This window comes from Hakea prostrata, chromosome 3 (genome assembly GCF_041222555.1).
Source record: "Hakea prostrata isolate BN-2017 chromosome 3, UWA_Hpros_2, whole genome shotgun sequence".
NCBI lineage: Eukaryota > Viridiplantae > Streptophyta > Magnoliopsida > Proteales > Proteaceae > Hakea > Hakea prostrata.
This window is the reverse complement of record NC_142602.1, coordinates 7,188,265-7,213,438: the sequence shown is the minus strand read 5'-3', so window position 1 is coordinate 7,213,438 and position 25,174 is coordinate 7,188,265. Positions and strand designations below refer to the sequence as shown.

The window sequence follows — 25,174 nt, the reverse complement described above, 5'->3', positions numbered from 1 at the left end:
CAAAGGATGCACAGGCTACTAGTTAGGTAACAAAATAGCCAATTTCTGGTGCTTAAAAGAATGTAACCAGTGATTTACAATCTTGCCTTTAGAACCTGCATGCAGAGCTTTTCGTACTTCATTTATTGACTTCTAGAATGGTTGTCTTTTTTTGCATAAGATGGGTGTTCTAGTTCATTATTTTACTTTCGAATGCCTTATGTATTTTCGAGCATTTTCATAAGCTCCAATTCGCTTCTCAAATATTACTTTCCTTCTGTTTGTAACTTGGTTTAGACATTACAGTACATTTACTGATGTTCAGGTCTTCTTGCTGGATGATATATATGTTCCGAAGAGTACCATCAACCTCTTCTTTTTTCTAACTTGAAGCAGCTAAATAGAACATGTAAATGAGAAAAATAGGATGTTCTTCAAAGGCTTAATTATATATGTATTTGGGAACCTAAGATATTACTATCTATTTGGAAGCCTAAGACCTTGTTTATTTTTATAAATCTTCCATGGCCAATGTAGAGAACTCTGAGGTTCCACAGTCTCATAACTGTATTTCTTGAATGATTAGCAGAATACTGGTAAAATGACTTATCCCTCCCCCTCTCCTGTCAATGCTTAATAGTTATCACAAAGGTGTCTTCTTGTCATAATTGTTGCTTCTGGGCTACATTTGGGTTTTTTGTTGCTAATTTTGGTTCTTTCCTGTTATTGGGTGGCTTTATAGGTTACTAGCTCTATGTTGCTCTTTGGAGAGCTTGCGCAATCACTTATCACTCTTCTTGATCCCTCTGGAGGATGAGATGGTTTTCTATATCATGCAAGGTCACATGGAGCAAATAAGTTGTTTTCTTTTTCTTTTGATGATTAAATAACTATCATTAAAGAGCCCCAAAGGGAAGAAAGAATGTATAGAGGGAAAGAGGGGGGTGGGGGGACAAAAGTCAACTGCCTTCAAGAGGGAGGCTGGAGAGCAGAACTCAAACCCCAGGTAACAACAATGAGCTTGTTCCTTGGAGTATCCATAACAGGAGGTGGGGAACTAACTGAAGCCTTGCAATGCTTTTGTTTTCTTATCCAGCTATCCAGCTTCACCTATTGATTGATCATCGTGAGGGCTTTTATTTTTACATATTATTCTTTGTTTCTTTATTCTTGTCCAAAATCCTGATATTCTTTCTTGGGTAATCGACTTGGAGCATGCATTTGTTTCATCTTCAGGAAAAGGGAGGCTTTCAACTTTCTATTCACTCGTGGGGTCCGGGCGGTCCGGAGGGGACCACCATGGCTCCTCTCTTCTCGAGAATCCATACATCCCTTATCAGTGTATGGACAGCTATCTCTCGAGCACAGATTTAGGTTCGGCCTCAATGGGAAAAAGGAGCACCTAACAACGCATCTTCAACAACCGCCGCTTTGGGGTAGGGCGACGAAAGGCTACTTCAATGACGGAAAGAGCCGGAAACTCGAGAGGGTCGCCTTTGCCTCGAGAACGCCTGCCGCGAGAATTCACAGTTCGTTCATTTACCAAGCACTAGTTCGTACCTTAGCAAGCAAGCTGCCGCGACTTCAGGTTCGCAAGCACCTCAAAACAGATCAAGCAGGAGTTTCAGTCGAATCACTCTACTTGTGCCGCCGATCTATTGATTCCATTCATTGCCAAAAACAAGGTGGCTTGCGGCGCTTTCAAGCCACACTGGAAGGGAGGGATAAAAACCTCTCTTAAGGCTATATAGGGTTGGTTGGGTCTTTGACTTTGACCGCCGCAGCGGTAGCGAAAGAATCCTACGCAATCCTAGAGCTTTCTATTTTTTTTATTTTTTTTATTTTTATTTTTTATATAAATAGAATCGCGTGGAAAGGAGCGAAGCCTCTTTCGCACTTTCTATGTAGATCGCGTATACAGGGGATGCTGTACATGATCCTTTGATCAAGATTCCGTTACCGATTCTATTTTTGCTTTTTTTCTATTCTATTTTTAGCTCCGTTTGTTTGATTGATTCTTTGGGCGGTAAGTCAAGAGCCGATCTCCAAGGCAACTGATTCTGGAAATAAGGAAGAAGTCGTCAAGAGGAGAGGTGTAGCCGATGAGCAAGAGGATGAGTAAGCTAACATAACTGCAGGGGGATGATGAACACAACTATCTCGATGATGTATCTCAGCTGCTTCATTCTATTGAAGCTTGGGTAATTGATGATCGATGGATCGGGTAGACGACCCAGCAGAAACATGGATTCTACCCGAGTATTACCCCCGTTCATTCTCCATATCGGCCGGGACTCCTAAAGCAAATAAGCCCCCCGATCGAAGATGAAAGCCAATGCGGACAGCAAAGGCCATTCTCGATATCAGCAAGATGAACGCCTCTCGTGCCACCGCATTCTCTTGTGCGCACCTCGGACTCCGGATCCCACGTCCCCGATCTTGGGTTTAGCCCACGTCCCGCTTCCCCCTCCAAAAGAAAAGAATCGGTCATTCGGGATAAGTTCCCCAACGCCCCCGGAGGTTTCCCCAAACCAATGTTTAGGGATTCCCCAAACATTGGTAACGTAACCAGGCAGTGACGAAACATGAATGAGACGCTTAAGTGCTCAACTCACAGGGACTAGATAGGGAACTCGTCACCTTAGGTGCGTGACGTGGCTCCACATGCCTAAACTCGTGTGGATGTCTCCCCAACATTGGATGAGGCTCTCCTCTCCACGTGTGATCCACGAGACCATCCCATCTCATCCTATCAGCACGCATTCCATCAATTCCAAGATTCAAGACAAGAAGTAGAATCAAGATCTTGATCTTGAATCATATTACTCGCGAGTCTTTCTTGTTTGTACCGATTCTTTAAGGATCTTGGGATAAAGATTAACACCTGACTCATTGTACTCATGACCCAGCAACTAATTTGATAAAGAGCACTATTCTTCTTACGAGTAGAGAGTTTACAAAGTGGCCCGGACAAGTGGGCACGAGTACTAAGAGGGGGAGCCCCTAAAAGAGGAAAGCCTTTATAATATAAGGGGGGGGGGGGGGCGGCCCCAACAAAACGCGCCCGCGCCCCCCCCAAAAACCGCCCGGCGTCACATGCTTGGTGGGGCCCACATCATGGACGTTTAACTAGGGCACGTGACAGTTCCTTCCTTTATCAACCTGTTTATAACTACTAAAACAAAATGCTAAACTAAACATTCTCAAGAACAAACAAACAACCTGTTTGATAGTTTGACTCATAACATATGTACACAGTCTAAAGTCATGTTAGGTTTACATTTAACATTTCCACAGTGTCTAGTGAAATACATACAGTCTCAAAGAAATATATACATTCACAGTTCAGCCAAACTAACATCAGTTACAACAAAAAGAAAGGAAAAGTTTTCCATCTTCTACTTTAAAATGCACTATCAAGTGGCAGCACCTTTGCCCTTGTCATATACCTGTGGACCTGTCAACATTTTCAATAATGAGCTTTGCGGCCCAGTAAGCAATATAGACAACCATGTAATTAAGTCAGGCAGTTCATCATGCATCAATAATCACATAAGAATCATATAACATCATACACTCCAATTTTTCCTTTCGTTTGTTTTTCTTTTTCCTTTATCCTTTTCCTGTTCCTTTTTCCTTTTCTTTTCTTTTCATTTCTGTTATCTGACATTATAGTCTTGAGCCTAGACAAATCCAGAGGATGCACATTTCTCTTCACCACCAAAGTGGCTTCTGTCCCTTCACCACCGAAGTGGCTTCGTCCCTTCACCACCGAAGTGGCTTCAATCTCTTCACCACCGAAGTGGCTTCTAGGCACAAGGCCTTGTACACCTCGTGATTTGCCATCGGCACAGACTCATTCTTTTCACTTTTCAGTCTTGCTTCATGCCCTCCCATTTGGGTACATTTAAGCACCAGGACTTACAGAAGCCATTACATTTTCTTTTCTTTTTCTTTTACTCTTTTCATATTCAATTCATCATTGCATTACCATGCTCTGTCTATCTCAATGTATCCTTTCATTTCAATCATCATTCAGTCTCATCTGAACACAGTTCATGCAATTCAATCATTTAAATATGAGAGCATGTTAATTATACATTTAACAAGCATGAACATCATTTCAAATTCATGATTAACATTTCAAGAATACTATCAGCATTCTAATTCAAGCAGTTCAATCAAGTCATTAAGCTGTCATCCAATTCCATACATTTTTGTTCAATACACAAAGACATATATCATGTACTTTCCATAATTTGCATCGACAAATAAACAAAATAGATTTCATGTCATCATGTGAATGTTACATATCTATTAAATGAAATCACCTACTTAACATACATAGGTTGGTGAATATCACTTACCAGTCCCTGTTCCATGTGTGTGTGTTTTGACCCTGGTTCCGTTAAAATCCGTTCTTGCTCTTGTACCTCAAGTAACTACTGTCTATTTTGAATATGCGGGAACCAACGGGAGTTTTCTTTTTTCTTCCTTTTTTGTTTTTTCTCTCTCCTACTTTCTCTCTCCTCTTTCTCTCTCCTCCCCACGATCTTCCTCTTCTCTCTCCTCTTCCTTTAATGGCTGCCCTCTTCTCTTTGATTTTTCACTTTTCTCTTTCCACTTCTCCCCTCCACTCGTTCTCTCTCTTACCTTAATTCCTCTTCTACACGGAAATCTGAAATCTAAAATCTCCTCTGTTCCTCAACTCACCTCTTCCAACTCTACTCTCTCTCTCCTTTAATGACCTCCACCCACTTTCTCTTTCTCTCTGATTTCTCTCCTCTGCATTAATTATTCACTTCCACTCCTTCTCTCTCCTCTTGCTCACTTCTTCACTTCTCCACTTCTCCACTCCTCCTCTATGTTTATAATTCTCTCTTCTCTAGCTTTAATGGCTTCTTCTCTCTCTTAATCTTTCTTCTTCTTCTATTTGTCTTCTCTCCCCACGTTCCCCTTCTTCTCTCACTTGCTACACTCTTTAATGCCCTCTGTACTTGTCTTTCTCTTTTCTTCCATTTCTCTCACTGTTGTTATGTCTCACGCACAAAGGTAATCAGATAATATGTTTTTCATCTTAATCTCCCTTTTAACACCTCCTCCTTCTCATTTCTTTAAATTCTACCACGTAACTAGGAGGTGGGGTAAAGATATCACCTCCTCCCTCCCTATCTCTCCTTAATCGGTTAAGAATTATATATTGTAGATATATAGATATAACGTATATATAATCTATATATTTAATTAAATGATCAATGGGCTTTGTTATGGGCTTGTGGGCCTGTGTTATTATCTTATGCAGGGCCCACTTTGGGGTGTGAATATTAATACCTCCGGGTCCAGAAAATTATCCTGATCATTTCCCCGTTTTCAGTTCGGTCTAATTCCACTGTTGTGGGACCCACAAGTGATGTCTGACCTTGACCAAATATCAATTGGAATCTAGCCTCAATTAAACTATCCACTACACTCAGATCATTTGATTAAACCAATCATCGGATCCTTTAATAATCTTAAAGACTAACACAGTCACACACAATAATAAAATAACGATATAAAAATATACGGGGCATGCGGGGCATCACATTCTCCCCTCCTTAAAATAAATTTCGTCCTCGAAATTCGCATACCTGATCAATTGAAAAGTTGGGGATATCGAGTCTTTATATCGGATTCAAGCTCCCATGAGGCTTCTTGACCCGAGTGATTGTTCCACAACACTTTCACTAGTGGTGCCACCCTGTTTCTCAATTTCTTCTCTTTTTGTTGTAATATCTCAATTGACTTTTCTTCATAGGAAAGATTTTCTTTCAACTCCAATGGTTCGTATTGTAACACATGAGCAGGGTCTGATATATACTTTTTCAACATAGAAACATGAAACACATCATATATACTGGATAAATCTGGAGGTAAATCTAGGATCACGATCTGACACAATAGAATTGGGTAGTCCACGTAACCTCACAATCTCTTTCACATAAAGTTTAGTCAGCTTATCTAGGGAGAAATCAATCTGGATGGGTAGAAAATGGGATGACTTTGTCAGTTTATCCACAATTACCCAAATTGCATTATAACATTGCGGAGTCCTTGGTAATATGCTCCCACTTCCACTCATGTATATCTAGGGGCTGTAACAAACCTGAGGGTCGTTCGTGTTTTTTTCCTTTACCAATTGACAAGTCATGCACTTCTCTACATACTCTGCTATCTCCCTCTTCATATTATTCCACCAGAAATTCTCTTTCAAGTCTTGATACATCTTTGTCCCACCAGGGTGCACTGAATATGGGCTGTTATGTATTTCCCTCATCAGTTCATGTTTCAACTCTTCATCCTGAGGCACACACAACCTTGATTTATATCTAATGATTCCAGCTAAATCAACATTAAAATCTGTCAACTTTTCCTCCTTCATTCTTCCCTTAACCTTCTGTAGAAAAGTATCATCTTTTTGTTTTTCTTTAATCTGATCAAGAATGGAAGGTTTTACAGTCAAGCTTGCAACTAATGCTGTAACTTTACCTCCAAGTATAACCTCAATTTCCATCTTCCTTGCATCTTCTATAAGATGAGGCTGACTCGTTAGTAGAGCTGTAGAGTGTCCGTGTGACTTCCTACTTAAAGCATCAGCCACCACATTTGCCTTACCAGGACGGTAGTTAATATTGTAATCATAATCTTTCAATAATTCCAACCATCTTCTTTGTCTCAGGTTCAATTCTTTTTGGGTGAAGATGTACTTGAGACTCTTGTGGTCAGTGTATATCTCACATTTTTCTCCATATAAGTAGTGTCTCCATATCTTTAATGCAAAGATAACTGCTGCCAACTCCAGATCATGAGTTGGGTAATTTTGTTCATGGGGTTTCAATTGTCTTGATGCATATGCGATGACCTTTCCATGTTGCATAAATACACAACCCAATCCATTTCTTGATGCATCACTATATACAACAAATCCTCCAATTCCAGATGGTAAACTTAAGACAGGTGCAGTTATCAATCTATGATTTAATTCTTGAAAACTCTGCTCACAATCATCTATCCAAGAAAATCTAACTTCTTTTCTAGTGAGTCAAGTCAATGGCATTGCAATTTTAGAGAATCTTTCAATGAGTATTCTATAGTAACTAGCTAATCCCAGAAAACTTCATTATTATTATTATTATTATTTTTTCAATCACATTAGTTGGTCTAGCCCAATCAATTACAACTTGGACTTTGCTGGGACCTACCATAATACCTTCAGTAAAGATCATATGTCCTAAGAACACAACCTTGTCAAGCCAAAATTCACACTTTTTAAACTTAGCATAAAGCATTTCATTTCTTAGGGTTTACGAAACGTCCCTCAAATGCTCCTCATGTTCTTCTTTACTCTTTGAGTATATCAATATGTATCAATAAAGACAATCGCATCCTGATCCAGGACATTACGGAACACTCTATGCATTAAATCCATAAAGGCTACTAGTGCATTAGTCAATCCAAAAGGCATAACAAGAAACTCATAATGTCCATATCTAGTCCTGAAAGCAGTCTTTGGCACATCTTCTTCCTCTATCCTCAATTGGTGATAACCTAAACTCAAGTCAATCTTAGAGAATACCCTATAGTCAATGCACATTCTCAATGTCTCATCATTTTTCTTAACAAATAGCGGGGCTTGCGTTGCTTGGGGGTAACTTTGGGGCGTATGAATCCTTATCTAACAATTCTTGCAATTGTTCTTTCAATTCTTTCAGTTTCTTTTGGAGCCATTCTATATGGGGCTTTTGATATTGGAGCTGTACCAGAGATAAGTTTGATGGCAAATTTCACTTCTTTCTGATGGTAACCTTAATAAGTCTTCTGGATAGACATCAAGAAATTCTTTCACCATTGGTACTTCAAGTAAAGTCACCTCAATTACTTCTAAATCGTGCACATAAGCTAAATACCCTTGGCATCCCTGCCTGAGCAATCTCTTGGCTTGAATACCTAAGATAATTCTTGTTGGGGAAGACTTTATTTTCAATCTTGGGAATTGGATCACAGGTTCCCCTACAAGTCTTAGTATCACTATTTTCTCATAACATAAAACACTAGCATGATTTGCAACTAGCCAGTCCATTATTAGAATCGCATCAAAATCCTTCAAATTTAAATGACCTCTGGTCATCCCCTTTCTTTTCCTCTTTCTTTTGTCCTTCTGCCTTCTCAATACTTTCATATATTTGAGATCAATGCACCACATCAATATATGTTATCAATTAAAGAACACCCTAGCTCTCTGTGTATTAGACCTAAGCCCTCACTCAAACTGTCGAGCCTTCATTTTTTTTTAGTGCTAATCATATAAGGTACATATTCAGAGGGTTCCTCAAACTTCCTTTCATAATCAATAACTGACATGCATTCAGCTATCTTTATTAAAATACATAATTCAATTATATTGAAAATGTATACTATCAAATATACTTCTTTTCAAATCCTTTTAATTTCATTTTCCTTTTTCAGTTTTAGTCATAAGCCTAAGCGAATCATAGAGAATATACATCTATTTATACCACCGAAGTGGTTTCAATCTCAAGGCACAAAGCCATGTACATCTCATAGATTGTTGTTATTGGCTTAGACGCAGTCTTTCCACTTTACAGTCTAACCACAAGGGTTGTGCTCATGGAGTTGATTCTTTATATAAAGGTAAGGCCTTTTCCCACATGAGAAATCATTTGGGGGTCTCGGACCGGAGTTTGCGGGGGTATGTTGCCGGCAAACGTAGGCAACATAGCCCCGACGACTCCGCTTTCGAAGCGAGCCCATGATAGTGTCTCCGCGCGGCTGGAGCAGCTTGCCTGTCATTCGTGTTCAAAAATGACACGAAGGCTGGATATGAGTAGATGTTGGTCGAAACGTCTCTCATTCACAATGGAACAGAATGGTCTCGCTCGATGCGTCATTTGATTTGGTGTCACCATCGAGTTTCTGGAAACTTCGAAAGTCAAACCCTGTTCGAAATTCTCAACTTAACGCGCCCCCTCACTTCATCTACCGGAACCATGACCGGGCGGATCTCATGTATTGGCGCATTCAACCAGCTCATGATCCTTCAGGCTAATACAACATGGAGGCGAGGAGAGATGAAAGGACCACCTTCTCCCTGCTTGCTTGATCGGAATCGATTCTATGATTGAATAGCAGAAGTGCTACAACACTTAATAGTTGAAACTCGGAGAGACGGACAGAGAGGGGACTCTCTCATACCCGCTAACTCCTAGGATGAGAAGTAGGTCCCTTGTTTTTGGCGGGAATAGTTCCAGCCTTTGTTGCCCCTCGGTAGAGTGAGTCTACTTAGCGAACCGGGGACGCGGAGATCGATTGATCAATATGAATCCCGAGAGTGGATGGTTGACCGCCGCCCCCCTTGTCCTGGAGGCTCCTCGGCCGGGGAGGGGCTTGCTATCGTCACCTTTTCTCCCGTGTATGTGAAAAAGAGTGACGAACCCATTTTTTTCGGTCATAGGTTGGTCCAAAGAACGAGAGTCGGCTTCCTTAAGGGAGTTCTTCCTCGATGGCTCGGTGGTAGAGCGGTCGGCTGTTAACCGACCGGTCATAGGTTCAAATCCTACTTGGGGAGAATTTCTAGTTATCGCTTTTCTGACCTAGCGACCCCTGTCCTTCTCCTATCTTTCTAAACTAGCAGAATCGTGGGACATCAAAAGTGGGAAGTTTCTTGTTGTGTTCCAAACCGGCACAAGCTCTCGTATAGGTGAACTTGGTTCGTTCAATTCTTAGGGAGCGAAGAAAAGCCCTAACCTGCTTTATTATAAAAATAGGGGCAGCGAAGAAAGCCGGAGTGTAAGGTTCTTTTCAAGGGAACTAGCACCCTAAAGTCAGCTACTCTCGCTGGCAAACAGTAAACTAAATTGCCTGCCTTATGGGACTGGCAAGCTAAGTAAGTAAACTCACTTTCTAACAAGCAAGCCACGCTTCGCTTAGGCCCACTCCTCATTGGACCGACAACCCCGTTCACTGGCCTGCTCAATTGCCCTCTTCGAGTCAATCTAACGATTTCCTCGTTAGACCCCAAGATTAGCTTGCGTTGTTGGCCTTACAAGACAAGTTGTGGTTATAATAATTATTGTAGTAGAAGTCAGAATCGATTCCAGGTTGGGAACAGCAAGACCGATCCTCCGTAGTTGAAGCTGAATCGAGAACAGGGACCAACGTCTCAACGAAAGAGGTTAGATGTGGCAAATCTGCTGCCGTGGAATGCCCTCAAAGAAAGGGAATAAGTGAATCAAAGCAAGGAAATAAAGCTAGTCGAACCAGGGCTTCCTCTTGTGTGAAGGATTCGGAATAGCTTCCGGATGACATAGAAGGACGGTCTCATCTGTTGGGAGCCGGATGAGTAGGCTACGCGTAGTTATCCAAAACTGCCTAGGAAAGCCTTTCTTAATGGGCTTTCAATTCTCACTCTCTCATTCCTTGTTCAGGGCTAACTGACTTATTGAATGTCTCCTCTCCTCTCGCTGTCAGGTTTGGTTCTTGCAGGGTGTCACTGTTTATTATTAGACCTCTCTACTAGTGTAGGGCTTGCAATCGGTCTTTTAGCTCGTTCATCTAATTCTGCTGGTCTAGGAGACGCATCGAAATGGTACCAGCCGTACTTAATAATAGAAGGATTTGGCAGAAATATGTAGAATTGTCCCTCCTAAAAAGATTATTCCGGAATAAATGGGCAATAGTTAGGAGAGGTGCGCTGGCACAAAAGGGCATTGCACTTTCACGTTGCGCATCCAATATTGCTGAAGCGCGGAATAGCGCTGCTTGGCTGCAGCGCTCCTCCCATCCCCCGCTCCGGCCATCCACCTTCCGGTTGAGGCATTCCAACGGCTAAGGTGGGGGGAATCTTTGGCTCTATCGAACATACAGGGAATTGGAGGTAGTTTGGTATGGATTCAGGGTCTGAGGGTATTGTGTTGCCTAGACAAAGAGAGAAGTACTTTCTTTGATCTTTGCTTTAGAAGAAAAGATAGGAATTCTTTTGAATGAGAAACAAAGGAGATGCCTTTGACTGAAATTTCTAGCTGAAGTGGGTAGGTTGGATCTATGAGTCACAATGACCTAGGGTAGGTTTTTCCACTATAATAAATGATAGGAAGTCCTTCAATGGCAGATATACTCCTTATTTATATTTTGGCTCAGCAGGGGAAGTGTTTTTTTAAAGTGAATTTGAAGGCAATACATTGAGCAACCGTAGAGATTGTTTTCCAATATGTGTTTACTTCAAAATGTAAGCATTTTTAAAATATATTTTTGATCATCACTGTGTACTCTTCTTAAAGGTATTCCTCTATTGAGTTTTGAATAGGTATGCCCATAAAGAGAGGTTGTTGAGTATACTTACATAAATGTGCATGTAAACTTGTCATTATAATGTCTTAATAGATGGAGTACTCAAAAGGGCAGAGCTGTCAAATGGTAATTTTGTGAGTATCCTATTTCCAGGCGTCTGAAATCGTCTCAGCTATTTGAATTAACTTCTTTTTTTTTTAATACATTACTTGGAGCTGTTTACATCATTTCCATTGGCAATATGATGTTCAAAAACCGAAGGATGCGAACAAGTTATGTAACAAAAGAGCCTGTTTCTGGTTATAAAATGAATGAACCCAATGATATATGATTCACTTCCAGAACCTGAATGCAGAGAGCTTCCTTACATACTTCACTTCTTCTTTTTGTGTGGTTTAATCCTTATGTACTTATGAGTTAAAATATGGATGCATTTGCTTGGCATAGTCATAGTTCATTATTGTATTCTAATGCTAGGGATTTTTCCTTCCCTTTGTAGTAGCTTGGCATATAGATGATGCTAATCATGTTCAAGTTCATGCTGGATGATATGTATGTCCCAATGAAATTTGTGAACCTGTCCCTCCTTCTCAAAACAGCAAATGGAACGTTTAGAAGAGAAAAAGAAGTCCTTTGGATGGTAAATTAAATATCCATTTGGATGTCTAAAAACTATATACAGATGTAATCTTCCATGGCTAATGTAGAGAATTTCAAAGCATCGAAGGTTTAGTTGTGAAATCTCTCTAGTGATCAACATGATACATGTGTAATGACTAGTCATTTCTTCTCTCCATCCTTTACAGTTACCATACTCAGTTGTTTGGTGTAATACTTGTTGGTTCTGGCCTACACTTAGTTCATTTGTTGCTGATTTGCACTCCTCTCTACTTTCAGCAAGCTTTATTGCTGATGGGTTCTTTGCTGCTTTTTTGGGAGCTTGTGCAGCCACTCTCGTTGATGCATATCGTATACCTTGGAAGGGCAAGAGGGTTTTCCATTTCCTGCAAGTCACTGAGAGCAAGTAAGTGGTTCTTCTTTTCTGGCTTAAGCTTTTAATGGATCATCATGGGACCTTTCATTTTTGGCATTTCCTTGTCTGTTTAGTCTTTTCAAGAATACTGATGTTTCTTATGGAGCAGATGGCTCAAGACTACTGTTTTTTTTTTTTTTTTTGCCTCCTCAGGCACTGGGGGGGATAATAGGTTAAATCAGGGGATCAGGGCTTTCTTGATTTGGCTGGAAAAAAGAAGTTTGCCATTTAGTGTTGACTCTAGAACAAAAACATGTATCTCCTCTATCATGAGGAGTGAAGGGGAAATGATTGTCAGCTGACTGTCGTAACAGAAACCGGCAATTTGGATCTACAAAGCCACTATTTACTGGGTAGGCTCTTTGCACTGTGATAAATAACTGAAAGTCAATTGATATGTACTACCTATCCTTTTTTGGCTTAGAATTGAAGTGTTTTAAAAGTGAATTTGATGGTAATATTTTTGGGAACCTCCCTGATTGGCATCCAATAAGTATTGGCCATAACATGATTGGCATCAGTTTTGTGTTCCCCATCCCCTGGTGACTGACTCCCCCAGGAATAGGATAGTTGTTAGTTCCTGGAGTCTCACCTACTCCTTTAGGCCTCTGCTTGAAACGTTTTGTTTCCTCCCCCCCCCCTTGTATTCTTGGCGTCGTTGTCTTTAATGTATTTCTTTATTCATCCAAAAAAAAAAAAGTATTGGCGGTAACCATTCCATTATTTATTATTTCAACAATATCTCTAGTCATCATAGTTTAACCTTTCTATTGATTACTGAATTGAAAATACCCCATAAAGGGAGGTCAGTAAGTGTGTGCGCGCACACATTCAAACCCATTATTTATAATATCTTTAATTATTTCAGTGTGATTATTAAGAGTAAATGGACATTCTAGTAAAGACAGTTATGGCATTGGAAGATTCAAGAGGTATATACATATTTGATTGGCAATAGGTATTTAATTATTTCGTTTTTTTCAGGCTTTGATGGCTTTGAAAGCTCACTCAAATATAGGGATTTTAATATTAATTTGATGGTATTCTATCAGCAAGTTTTTGAAATCTTTGTTTGTGCTATTTCATTTGAATGACCTTTTAGTTTATTTCATATATCAGTTAAAGCAGTAACTGACCTGATTAAGTTCAGACAAGGTTGAGTTTGTTTTTGCAGCTGTTGGAATTGTTCCCATGGCCGAAGTGATGTTCATACAAGCAAAGGATACAAATGATACATATTATGAAACAAAAGAACTGCTTTCCAGTGATGTCAAAATGATCCCAACAATATACAATCCTATTCCCACCTTCATAAATTAGATGGAGAGCTTCCTTCTGTACTCTACTTATTGAGATCAAGAAAGAATGCACTTGTTTTGCGTAAGATTGGTGGTCTAACACATTCTTTTACATTAAATGCTGTGGAGTTTCATTTTATACATTCATGAAAGCATCAATTCATTGCTCATTCCTTTCCTTCTGTTAGTAGCTTGGCTAGACTGTTTCATTCATGTTCAAGTTATTGCTGGATGATTTGCATGTTCCAGTTAGTTTTCTCAACCTGTCGTTGTTTCTGCCTAGAAGCAGGTAACATTACTTGCAAAAGAGACAAAGATATAGAACCTCTGATGTTTGATTAAATATCTATTTGGTAGTCTAAAATCGTATTGTTGTTCACTTTATTGAATTATATTTTTTTACTCCTGGACTTCGATTCTTCTCTTTCTGACATTCATACAGTGAATTTGTCAGCCCCCATGCTTGAGATAGTCATGTGCATTGGGTGCAAATTGCCCTTCTTATGTGTTCTGTACTTCATTAGTTGGTTCGGACTTTTCCTTGTGATTCTTAACTCTATTGAGGTTTATATCTTAAGTGCTTAAGTTCTGTGTTTTGTTTTTTTTCTTTTCCAAAATGTCATATTTTTACTCCTCTCAAGCTTCTTTAGTCCTTTCAGACCTTTAAATGCACCCAAATCATTCTGTGTTGGTGACTAATATTAGGTTTAAGCTGATAAAAGAATCATGACCATGCAAATTTCTTGGTTTTCTTTTACATGGATTTCACTTATTTTCTCTTTGTCTGCCACTAGAGAGAAAGCCTAGACAATCCCTTTTTTTTTCCCCTTATGGTTTTTGAGAAAATATTCTGCCTGATTTTAGTAATTTCCAGTGATTCTTTAAAGCCATTTTTTCCATTAAGGTTATGAAAGCTCTTGTAGAAGCTGCAAAAGTTGTGTGATGATTGGAAATTCTTGGTATCTACTATCATGAAAGCACAAAAACAATTGTGGTCAATTCTGTAAAATTAGCAGTAGTAGAAGGGAAAGATGACTCTGCTAATAAGGTATGCATACCTGCCTTTTTTATGGTATTATCTTCATCCTTCCTTTCTCCAAGGTTAATACTTAATCCTATCTTCATTTTCCACTAAAGCACAAAAAATTGTTGTAGAGAGACAAAGGAGGATTGATGGTGCTCAAAGGGCTCAAGACCTCTAGAGTGCTTGGATCATCTGGCCTTTTCCAGCCTCTATGCTTATGTTACTGGAAAATATAATGTTTGGGCGATTCAGGTTTGTTTTGAATTGACATAATTAGTTATCTTGATATTTTTCTAATTATTTAGCTAAATATTCTGCTGTGCTGATTTCTACTGCTTCAAACTTCATAGCTTTGTAGATGCAAGGTATAATGGTTTTTTTTTTTGTGGTTTGGGGGGGGGGGGGTGAGGAAAAAGAAAAAAATCCTGATATATGATTAAAGGAAGCATCAAATCTCATACTAGTAGAAATTATTTCTGGTGATTATTAGATATAATCAGTTGAGTGGTATTACTTTTTCCTAGAATTAAGCATATGGATGTTATTGCACTACTGCAGTGTATTTTTGTGTCTTGGGTATAATCTAGCTTTCTGTGTCTTGGGAGAATGTTGCTGTAAAACCCCCCGTTGAAATATGAAATGATAACAAATATTTTCTGCATGGAATTATGAAACCAACATGAATATTAGGGCTATTGTATTTTTCTCTCTTTGGCATCTTAGATCCATTTTTATTCCTAGCTGTAGCTCAGTATTTAGGATGCTACTGATAGTGGATGAGCCCATTTCTTTTCACTCTCAATCTAAGCGTTACCAGTCTCTTTGAGCATGTATACATATGATTATTAGACATAATAAAGCTTTTAAGATTTTATCCAAAAAGAAAGAAAGAAAGTTTTTCATGTATTGATTGGTACTCTTAAGTTTACTTTCTTATATCTATAAAACTTGAGGGATCTATGAACACAAAGTCATTTGCTGTTTTCACCGAACAGCCAAAGCTTATTATCCTGGAGTTATTTACACTTCAATTGATAATGACATCTCACAACTTTGCTAAATTAGCAAATTAGTTATACTGTAAAAGTCAATCACCTGTAAAAGGTCATGTCCCGTATTAATAGTGTCTACTTATTGATGGATCTGTTCTACGTGGTATGCTTTTACAAAGAACGCATTTGATCAACTAGAATCTCGACCATAGATTGCATTCCTGGAATGGCAATGCAATCAGAACTTACAACACATGCTCCCCCCCACATATCATTTCCTTGCACGCTTTCTAGAATTATGTTCAGATTTGAATTCATTGTATTTGCTGTGTAGTTGGATCAGTTGTTGGTATTTAGGTTTCGAACTCATCATGGAAAGCTTCAACAATTACTACGACAAACCTAGCCTTTATTCAACATAAAGGGGTTCGTTGGCTGCATGGGTCCAACTAATTAAAGTAGGGCAGACAAGATGTCCAGCATACAAACGCAAAAAAGGGTAAGGGAAATGAAGAACAAAAATAAAAATAAAAGAGAAAGAATGAGTTTCAGAGACCAAAACAAGGTGGGAGGGGAAGAAAATGAGAGATATTAAGAGGATAGAGGAACCGCCTAGCATATTCAGAAACAAACAGGGGAAGAGAGTTTTCTTCATATATAAATGTGGGACCTTAGCCGAGGTGTGCTTATCCATGCTTAAACCTGTAGCCATGCCTTTGCCATTCCTTGTATCTATTTATGCTGCTTATAACAATCAGGTTGTCAAATATGGTTCTATTTGGTAATTAGACAATGATGTATGTGTCAAAAAGTAAAATTTTACATGCATTGTTTTGGGATAGAATTTTATGAATTATATAAAATTTCAAAAAGTTTACGAGTCTTAGGGGAACGTTGATACAAAACTATATTTTTCTTTTTTTGTTAAGAACACAAAATTATTTCTCTGCAAGGTAAATCACACTTCTTAGCAGTTCATTAAAAGGCAGTAACAGTGATAAATGTATCCTGGAGATTACAAATGAATCATTATGGGGTAAAATTGAGAATCACTTTAAACTGTGATTTGGTTTCCTATATTTTTCCACCTTTGGTGTATATACACACTGTACACTGATGGAACTTTCCACAAGGGTAGCCTCAGCAAGGATTCAAAACTTCGTGAATAGGGGACGGGAATTGATCGAAAGGTAGCCTACTTGTTTCATTTCAAGATTTCTGGCATTCTGAATCTAACTATTCTTGCCAAGATTCCACCCAGTTTTAGCCGTTTCAAGCTCATTCTAGGGTTAACAATTGGACCTTAGAACTTGGTTTTACACACTCGTCCTCAAGAACTATCACTGTCCGACTCGCTAGAAGATGAGTTGCTTGAGCTTGATTTTTCTGATAAGAAACGCGACGGCAAATTTGGGAACCTCACTGGAGCGCTTTTCGGTGGAGCTAAACCCACAGTCGCCATCTTCTTCTTCTGCCGATTCCGAGCGATGTCAGCGCAAGCTCGGTCCACCATATCCAAGAAATCTTTAACTATCTCAAATATCTCAAGTGGAGGAGCCCCTTCGGCCTTCAAGGGCCCTGATTGGTAAAACTGTGTTGTTCTCTTCACCAGCTCCATCACCCTGATTTGCTCCTCTTCCACAAGCTTGAGCTCATCTTCCGCCGTCTCTAAGAAACTTTTCATCTCGATTACAAACCCACTGCCATCCTGCAGGTTAAACTGTCTCAAAAACTCCCTAAATTCAACCACGCGGGCTCTGAGAGATGGGCATGCTTTGGCGAAGCCATCGTAGTCTATTTTGGCTGAATTCTTCACATTTAAGAACTCAACACTGAGACCTCCGACCACCGGTGACCCTAGCTTTATATACTCCTCCTCTCTTTCTTCTTTCGCCGCGACAGACTGGGAGCTTAAGCCACTGTCAGCACGGATAATTTTGCTTCGGCTGTTACTTCTATTAAAGCTTTGATTGCGGTTGATCACACGGCGTTTTCCTTCCGCTCGTATCACTTCTGCCACGACGAAGTGAAGAAGCGTAGTCGTTCCGTCAGTACTCTTGACATCGGAGAGCTTCCGCAGTGCCGTGAGATCGAATGCTTGTGCGTTGCCTCTGGCAGTTCCTGCGTTCATACGATTGCCTGCCTTGAGGATCGCTTCAAGGAGTTTCATGAAGAGCCCACGAGTTCTGAGTTCCGTGCAAGCCGATTCAAGTGCTTGTAGAGATTCTTTTAGTTGTAGGATATCATTATCGTAGGTCAACCTGAATAGCAGGGCATTTAGACGGGTGAAAGCAGAGGGTGTGGCTTTAAGGATTTGGAAGAGGAAGGATTCAGCAAATGCAAGTTTTGTAAGATTGCCATTGAATGCAAGAATCTCGGTTTCTTCTTCTTGGGTAGGTGCTATTTTAGTAAGTTTTTCAAGGGTGTCTGCATCAAGGCCTTGGCCCTCGAGGAGGGCATCGTGAATCTCTTCACGAGATATGGCAAGAGATTTAAGAACTATCGCTATATTCTGAGATCTGTGGGGTTCCAAGATGAAGATCTGAGCAGGGGAGGAGCTATCCATGTCCAGTGAGTCCCTTTTTCTTCCAAGGGGTTTCGGATTGCTTGCATTATAACTAAACAAGGATTCCATGCGATTCCCGTCGAATCTACAGGAAGGGGATAAAAAATCAATCCCTTCGGAAAATAAAAGCTTATAAGAAAGCGTAGAAATAAAGCTGTTTTATGGTTTACCTGAATGAACCTTTTTGTAGCATGCCCCACACCATGGAATGATCCGAATCCGTGTTCAACTTGTCCCAGTGCAAAGGCTTCAAGCGCTTCTCTGTCGATGTAAACTCTGACATGCTATTATGCGGAGTATGTCCAGGTTTCAATAAAGTTGAAGGATTCCTTGAATGAGGTGGTAGAGGCGGAGCCGACCGCGGAGGTGGCGGTGGATTTTTCTTTAATGGATGTACCGGAGGACGGGGTGGAGGTGGAGGTGGCGGTGCTTCCTCGTCGTGTTCTGCATCTCGTTGAGGACTTCTTCCACCAAGCAAGTGGGATTCTTGAATTGACCCAGATTTCCTTCGACCTCCGTGATAACGCATCTCTTCTCCCTCTTCGTCTTCATCTTCCCTTTCTCTATTATTCGCAGCTCTTGAGAAATTTCTATTTGATGATCGACCCTCATGCTTCCTCCAATAGACACCATCTAAACCATCCTCATCAACAATCTTGAGATTTCTATCCATACTGTTGAACCCGTTGTGAGGTAACATGGCTTGTTCCCGGTGAACAACCCTCCTTTCAACCCTGGTGCCATTACGTGCGTTACTACACTTCTGGACGAAAAAGAAGAATATAAAGGAAACAATGAGGGTGGTAGCAGCAGTAATTCCGACGGCCTCAACAATGATTCTATCATGAGCGGAAGAACTTGAAGAAGAGGTCACAGGATTACTGGGTTTTGGAATTCCACCTGGGTAGAATGTTTCGATGTTTTGAGGGGAATTCAAGTCGGAAGAAATTAAGAGTGGAAGCAGGGAGAGAATAATGAACGAGACTGAAGGAAGAAGACGTGGCTTCACCTTCGCAGCCATTGGAGCAGGAGAGGGATACAATTTACAGAAACAGAGGAGGATTAGTTGGATTTTCCATAAAATTAGGCAATGAAAATTTCAAACATGGAAGCACAGTGTGCCACAGTGGAGGTTCGTTCCGATTTTCATGCTCTCATCATAATCCTTGCCGCGCTTTTTTAACTTCTTTTCTTGTGCTGTGGTGTCTGAATGACACAAATACCCTCTTGACGAAAGTAATATGGGTTGCCAGAACAGGGACCGTTTGGGTAATTCAGTTGAAACTTTTGAAATGGGAGACAGGTGTTGGGGAGAAGTCAGTGAGTGCAGGTGGAGGTAATAACTCCGACTCCGAATATCTATCCGAACTCTTTGGGGAATCCATTAATTCCATATTCAAAACAATCGGTTTGAACCGGTCAAAAATAATCCTACAATCAGTGAAAATCCAGCTTAAAATTGAAATTGCTTTGAGTCATGCGCATTTACGTCAAATCTGAAATCTCATTTTAATCTGATGGCCCATGGTGTTTCGCTTAACGGTTCTACTCATTTAAAGCAAGGTCTGCTTAAACTAGGGGTGCAAGTTTGGCCCTGGTGGCCCTGACCCTCCCTGAGCTCGAATAGGGTTTGGGCTAAAGATTTTGGCCCTAAGGGCGGGTTAGGGACAAAATATTCTGGCCCTGAACTAGGGCCAAGGGTAGGCTTGGAATTACTCTCTAGCCCGTCCAGCTCGTCCTTGATTTTGGCCCTAATTTTGACCATGATCTCGACCCTAATTTTGGCCTTGATCTTGGTCCTGATTTTGTCCTTGATCTGGCTATGATTTTGACCTTGATCTGGCCCTGATTTTGACCTTGATCCTGGCCCTGATTCTGGCCTCTGATATTGGCCCTAATTTTGGCCTTAATTTAGGCCCATGATTTGGCCCTGATTTGAGTTTGGACCCTCCACCCATATGGAGAGTAATTAATTATAATCCACATTGGTGAATATTTGACAATTGTCAAATTTTAAAAACATGATTATGTTTTGTAAAAAATAAATTATATATTCATTACTAATGTAGTAAGCATCCACCTAATTTTGGCCCGATCTTGACCCTATTTTTGGCTCTAGTCTTAATGTTAATTTGACCCTGATCATGTATTAGATTTTTACTCTAATCTTCACGTTAACATTGATATAACTATAAGTCTTGACTTTGACCTTCAGTCATTTTGATCATATTAGACTATGAGTTCACTTTTTATATTATTTTTAAGATAATTTTTATTTTTCGTACTAATTCATTTTTAGTTCAAAAAAATCATTGATTTTTTTTTTTGGACTAAGGCGAGATAATATATTATAAATAATAAAAGCTAGTATATAAAGAATTAATATCTAACAAATCTAGACCCCAACTTCTCATCATGAATATTGACATTTTTCTTTTGCCTCCAATGTGATATTTTAGAAGAAGGGGGAAAAAATATTAAAAATAGATAGCTATGTTTGTAACTAAAATATAATTTTCTTTAAATACGAAAAAGGTTATATCAATACTAAATTATCGTTGATTTACTTGTTAACAAAGTTTTGAATTTTTTTTTTTTTTTTTTGAATAAGGATATCAATGGGAGGGGTTCAATTTCCATCACCAAAATAATGGGAGAGGTTTTCAATTTCCATAGCAATGAGAGACTTTCAAATATCAATATAGAATTATGGAGTATGAATTTATTATTACAAATTAGGCCATTTAGCTAACCCATATTCTCTTAATTACTAAGACTTGGTAGGTCATGACACAAAAAAAAAAAAAAAAAAAAAGAACACTTGGTAGGTAAGAAGGTGGAGGGAATACTGTCATTCAACCCCAATGGTTAAGAAAAGCAAGAAGGTGATGATAGTGAAATGGTTATATGGTCAAGAAAACAAAAGGAATGGAGATAATAATTAGATGGTTAGATGGGCACTTGAGCCTACTAGAGTTGGGAGAAAATGCACTTAGAATACCTAACATTGGGAATTTTTATGTTTTGGGTACCTCTGATTTCTTACACGATGTTATGGTAATGTTTTTGGAGAACAAAGGAAATCTCCACTGATTGCAAGCACCTTCTTCCATCTGTGTTTTGTTTAGAATCTTTTCCCCTAAAATTTGTGATGGCCTTTTTCTCTGTTGAATAAAAGGATCTTTTTGAGGAGGGAGGGGGTCATGGAGTTCAAGATTGATAGCGGGAGAGGAAAGGGTATATCATGTATAGATCATGAGTTTATTGTTTTTGCATTCATGTATTCTGGGTCTTTTTTGGTGAGGAATGTGTTTTCATTGTCCAGTAAGCATTTTTCTTGTGGTCTGGTTTCTTCCTCCCTCCCACGATTAAAGCGTGGGGAATTCTCTTCCATATATATATATATATATATATATATATATATATATATATATATATATATTATTAATTTTTTCAAAGCAAGAAGAACGCTGCTAATTTCCATGGTCCTTGCATCAACGTAGAGGCCTCATTGGCATTAGTGGGTGAAGTCTCTGATTACTATTTTGCAGCCTCATGGTCACAGCTTCTTCTATTTTTTTTATTTTTTTCTTTCTTTTTTTAATTAATGAAACATTGATTGTAATTTTTCTTCAGATGAAATTGTCTATTACCTTGAACTTAATATTACATTTTCATTAATTAAAATCAAAGTGGAAGAAGGGCAAACAGGATATATTGTCGTGTGAACTGTTTCGGTTGTTCAACCATATTGTTAGGCACTTAGGGCATTATGAAGTCCTGTTGTCATTGTTGTGAACATTTCTTTTTGGGTGGGTGGGTGGGGGGGTGGGGGGGGGGGGGGGGGGGGAGGGGGGAGAGTTATAGCTGTTGTCAACATTTTATAGTCAAAGGATGGGGTATTGGGTCCTAATTAGTTGGAAGAGTTGGTATAGTCAAATGATTAATTGTAAAGTGATAGGCATAGCTTGTTCATTTTGTAGAGTTATGTGATTTACAGTAGATCAAAGGGATTGAGAGGAAGAAGATGTAGAAGAGAGGAACAGAAAAATAGGGGAAAGAAGAGAGCGGTAGAATTAAGGTGAATCTCAGTAATTGTCATTGGAACTTCAATATTCCCCTAATCCCATGTGCTGATTCTTGATGCTTTATTTCTTTCGAAATATAACCTCTTAACGAGTTACCAGATCATCTCAACTTGTGTTGTATGGTTTATTAGTTCATTACGGTGTTTGGTAGAGGCTCAAACTAGTAGGTGCAGACTTGATGCAATTACAGTTGGAAAAACATAGGTTCATGTAGTCGCAATGTGTTTGGCATTTAGGAGACTGGCTTCTGAAAGGGAGTTCTTAAATCAGGTAGATGTTTAGGCAGTAATGGTTTCTACTCTTTCGAACTTGTTTCATATCATTTGGATAGTAGACGAAAAAGTAAAGGAGTTTTCTGTATAGTTGCGGGAAATCAAAGTAAAATGGGAGAGATTCAAAGTGTATTGACGACGTTACCATTGCTTCTGTTGTTTGATCTCTGCGAAACCATTCTTTTATTCAAATTGCCCTAGACATAGATGTCATTATGAGATTTGCCAGTGTCAGCTTGGATATAAATGAAAGTTTTATTATAGATGTATTCAAATTTGGGACCGGAGGTATCTAGTGTTGGGGGATGATGTACCTAAAATTTGGAATAGATTTAACGGTTAGATTGGCATCGATATAACCTCAAATTTTTTGGGTCTTCGGAACTCTGAAAATTCAATTAATTTCAAGAAAAATAGAAAAAGAGGTGATAGAAGGGGATTGATGTAGGTTGCCCATAATACCTGAATATAAGCCTTGAGGATGGAATATTTGGGAGAATGAAGGTTAATTCTGATCTTCAACTAGTCACTGGTGTGCAGGCTTGATTTCACTAAGAACCTTCCTAGAGGTTGGGACTTCAAAGTAATTGATAGAACCAGAACTCCTAATGCATGGATTTCCAAACAAATTAGCAGAACCAAAGTAAACACATACAAATTGCTTCAAGTGAATCTTGTTTTCATTCATTAATCAACTCTATCTCTAGTCTAATCAATGAATTTCTTTATATGTCTAAAGAGAAAGAGAAGGGTAAGCTTGGTTTCCGTGATTCTGCTGTCCACAACCATGCTCTGCTTAGCAAGACAGCTTATGCAATTCTAACTGACCCTGACTGCTGTCCTGAAGTCTGTTTATTTTCCAAACTAGGGATTTTGTAAAATCAGTTGGCTTTGTTCTACATTTCTAACATACATATGTACACAGTACAGTGATCAGGGCCTCCTGCCTATGGGTTGTCAACCACCACCGTCCAACTCGCGAGAAGGTGAGGCTCCCGGGCTTGATTTTTCCAGAGAGAAATGTTCCGGCAAGTTTTGGAATCTAACAGGAGCCCTTCTCGCTGGTGAAGCTGATCCCACATTTTCCATCTTCTGCAGATACCTTCCGATGTCAATGCAAGCGCGGTCTACCATATCCAAGAAGTCTTTAAGTATCCCAAATATCTCAAGGGGTGAAGCTCCTTCAGACTTAGAAGCCCCTGATTGATAAAACAGCTTTGTTCTCTTCAGAAGCAACAGCACCCTTGTCTGCTCTTCTTCCACGACTTCGATCTCTTTCTTAGCTACCTCTAAGAATCCTTTCATGTCTCTCACAAACCCACCTCGATCAATCATGCTGGGTTGCCCCAAGAACTGCGAAATCTCAGCCACCCGAGCGCTCAGAGTAGGGCATACCTGAGCAAAGCCATCATAGTCGATTCTGGCTGCCTTCTTCACATTTGAGAACTCAGCACCAAGTCCTCTGACCACCGGTAACCCTAGCTTTATATACTCAATTCTCCTTTGTTCGTTCTCTGCGGCAATCTTACCAAGGTCATGGTTGTGTTTCATTAGAAAGTGTTTCCCTTCGTACCGGGCTACCTCTTCAATTACAAAGTGAAGAAGTGTTATTTTTCCGTTGGTGCTTTTAACATCAGAGAGCTTCGGCAGTGCCCTGAGATTGAATGCCAGAGCATTGCCTCTGGAAGTTCCTGCATTCATAAGATTGCCAGTCTTGAGGATCGCTTCAAGAAGTTTCACGAATATCCCACGTTTTTTGAGCTCGTTGCAGGCCAATTCCAAGATATGTACAGATTCCTTGACTTGTTGGATTTCACGGTCGTAGTTCGACCTGAATAACAGAGCACCAAGGAGGGTGAAAGCATGGGGATCAGCTTCGAGAATACTGAAGAGGAAAGATTCAGCATCTGCAAGTTTTGTTCTGTCGCCATTAAATTCTAGAATTTTTGTTTCTTCTTCTTTGGAGGGGGCGACTTTGTGAAGTTTCTCGAGGTTTTCAGTGTCAAGGCCACGGCCCTCAAGCAGAGCATCTAAGATCTGTTGACGAGATATGGCAAGAGATCTGAGGACTATCGCAATGTTCTGAGATTTGCGGGGATCCAAAATGAAGATTCGATCAGACGATTCTCTGCTTCTTCCATGGGGTGGCGAATTGGTTGCAGCATTACTAAACAACGCTTCCATGAGATCACCATCGAGACTACCAAAGGGAATTAAAATACGATTCAGTGATTTTGATAAGATAAACTGGTTGTCATCAAATAATGGAATTGAAGGCTATTCAGAAAAATGTGAGTTTTACTTACCAGAATGAACCGTCGATGCTTAGCATGTCCCACACCATGGAATGAATATTAATGGGTTTCACCTTTTCCCAGTGGAAAGGCTTCAGCGGCGATTGTGCACCTTTTTTCACCTGAATTGGCGGTGGTGGTGGCGGAGGCGGATTTTTTGGTGGTGGTGGAGGCCCTGGAGGGGATGGTTTCTCGGCTTTAGCCATGACTTCCCAGTTCCAGATCAATCTCTTTGAGAACAATTCTGTCAACAGGGGAAGGTCTGTATGAATGATGCTAATA

The 25,174-nt window shown here is 39.7% G+C and overlaps 2 protein-coding genes and 1 non-coding gene across 3 annotated transcripts; 1 reads left to right on the top strand and 2 right to left on the bottom strand.

Moving 5' to 3' along the window:
* The first annotated feature begins 9,532 nt into the window (after positions 1-9,532).
* TRNAN-GUU (transfer RNA asparagine (anticodon GUU)) lies at positions 9,533-9,604 on the top strand. The gene has a single exon. It is a non-coding gene; the product is annotated as a tRNA-Asn (tRNA).
* A 7,049-nt stretch (positions 9,605-16,653) lies between these two features.
* On the bottom strand, positions 16,654-19,259 carry LOC149020469 (formin-like protein 4). The gene is made up of 2 exons (XM_089148619.1): positions 18,409-19,259; positions 16,654-18,323 (listed from the first exon to the last, which is right to left on the bottom strand). The coding sequence occupies exons 1-2, from the start codon at positions 19,257-19,259 to the stop codon at positions 17,003-17,005; spliced, it is 2,172 nt and encodes a 723-aa protein (XP_089004745.1). The 3' UTR covers positions 16,654-17,002.
* A 4,296-nt stretch (positions 19,260-23,555) lies between these two features.
* Positions 23,556-25,174, bottom strand: LOC149020468 (formin-like protein 4). The gene is made up of 2 exons (XM_089148618.1): positions 24,905-25,174; positions 23,556-24,798 (listed from the first exon to the last, which is right to left on the bottom strand). Exons 1-2 carry the CDS (start codon positions 25,096-25,098, stop codon positions 23,556-23,558), a joined length of 1,437 nt encoding a protein of 478 aa, XP_089004744.1. The 5' UTR covers positions 25,099-25,174.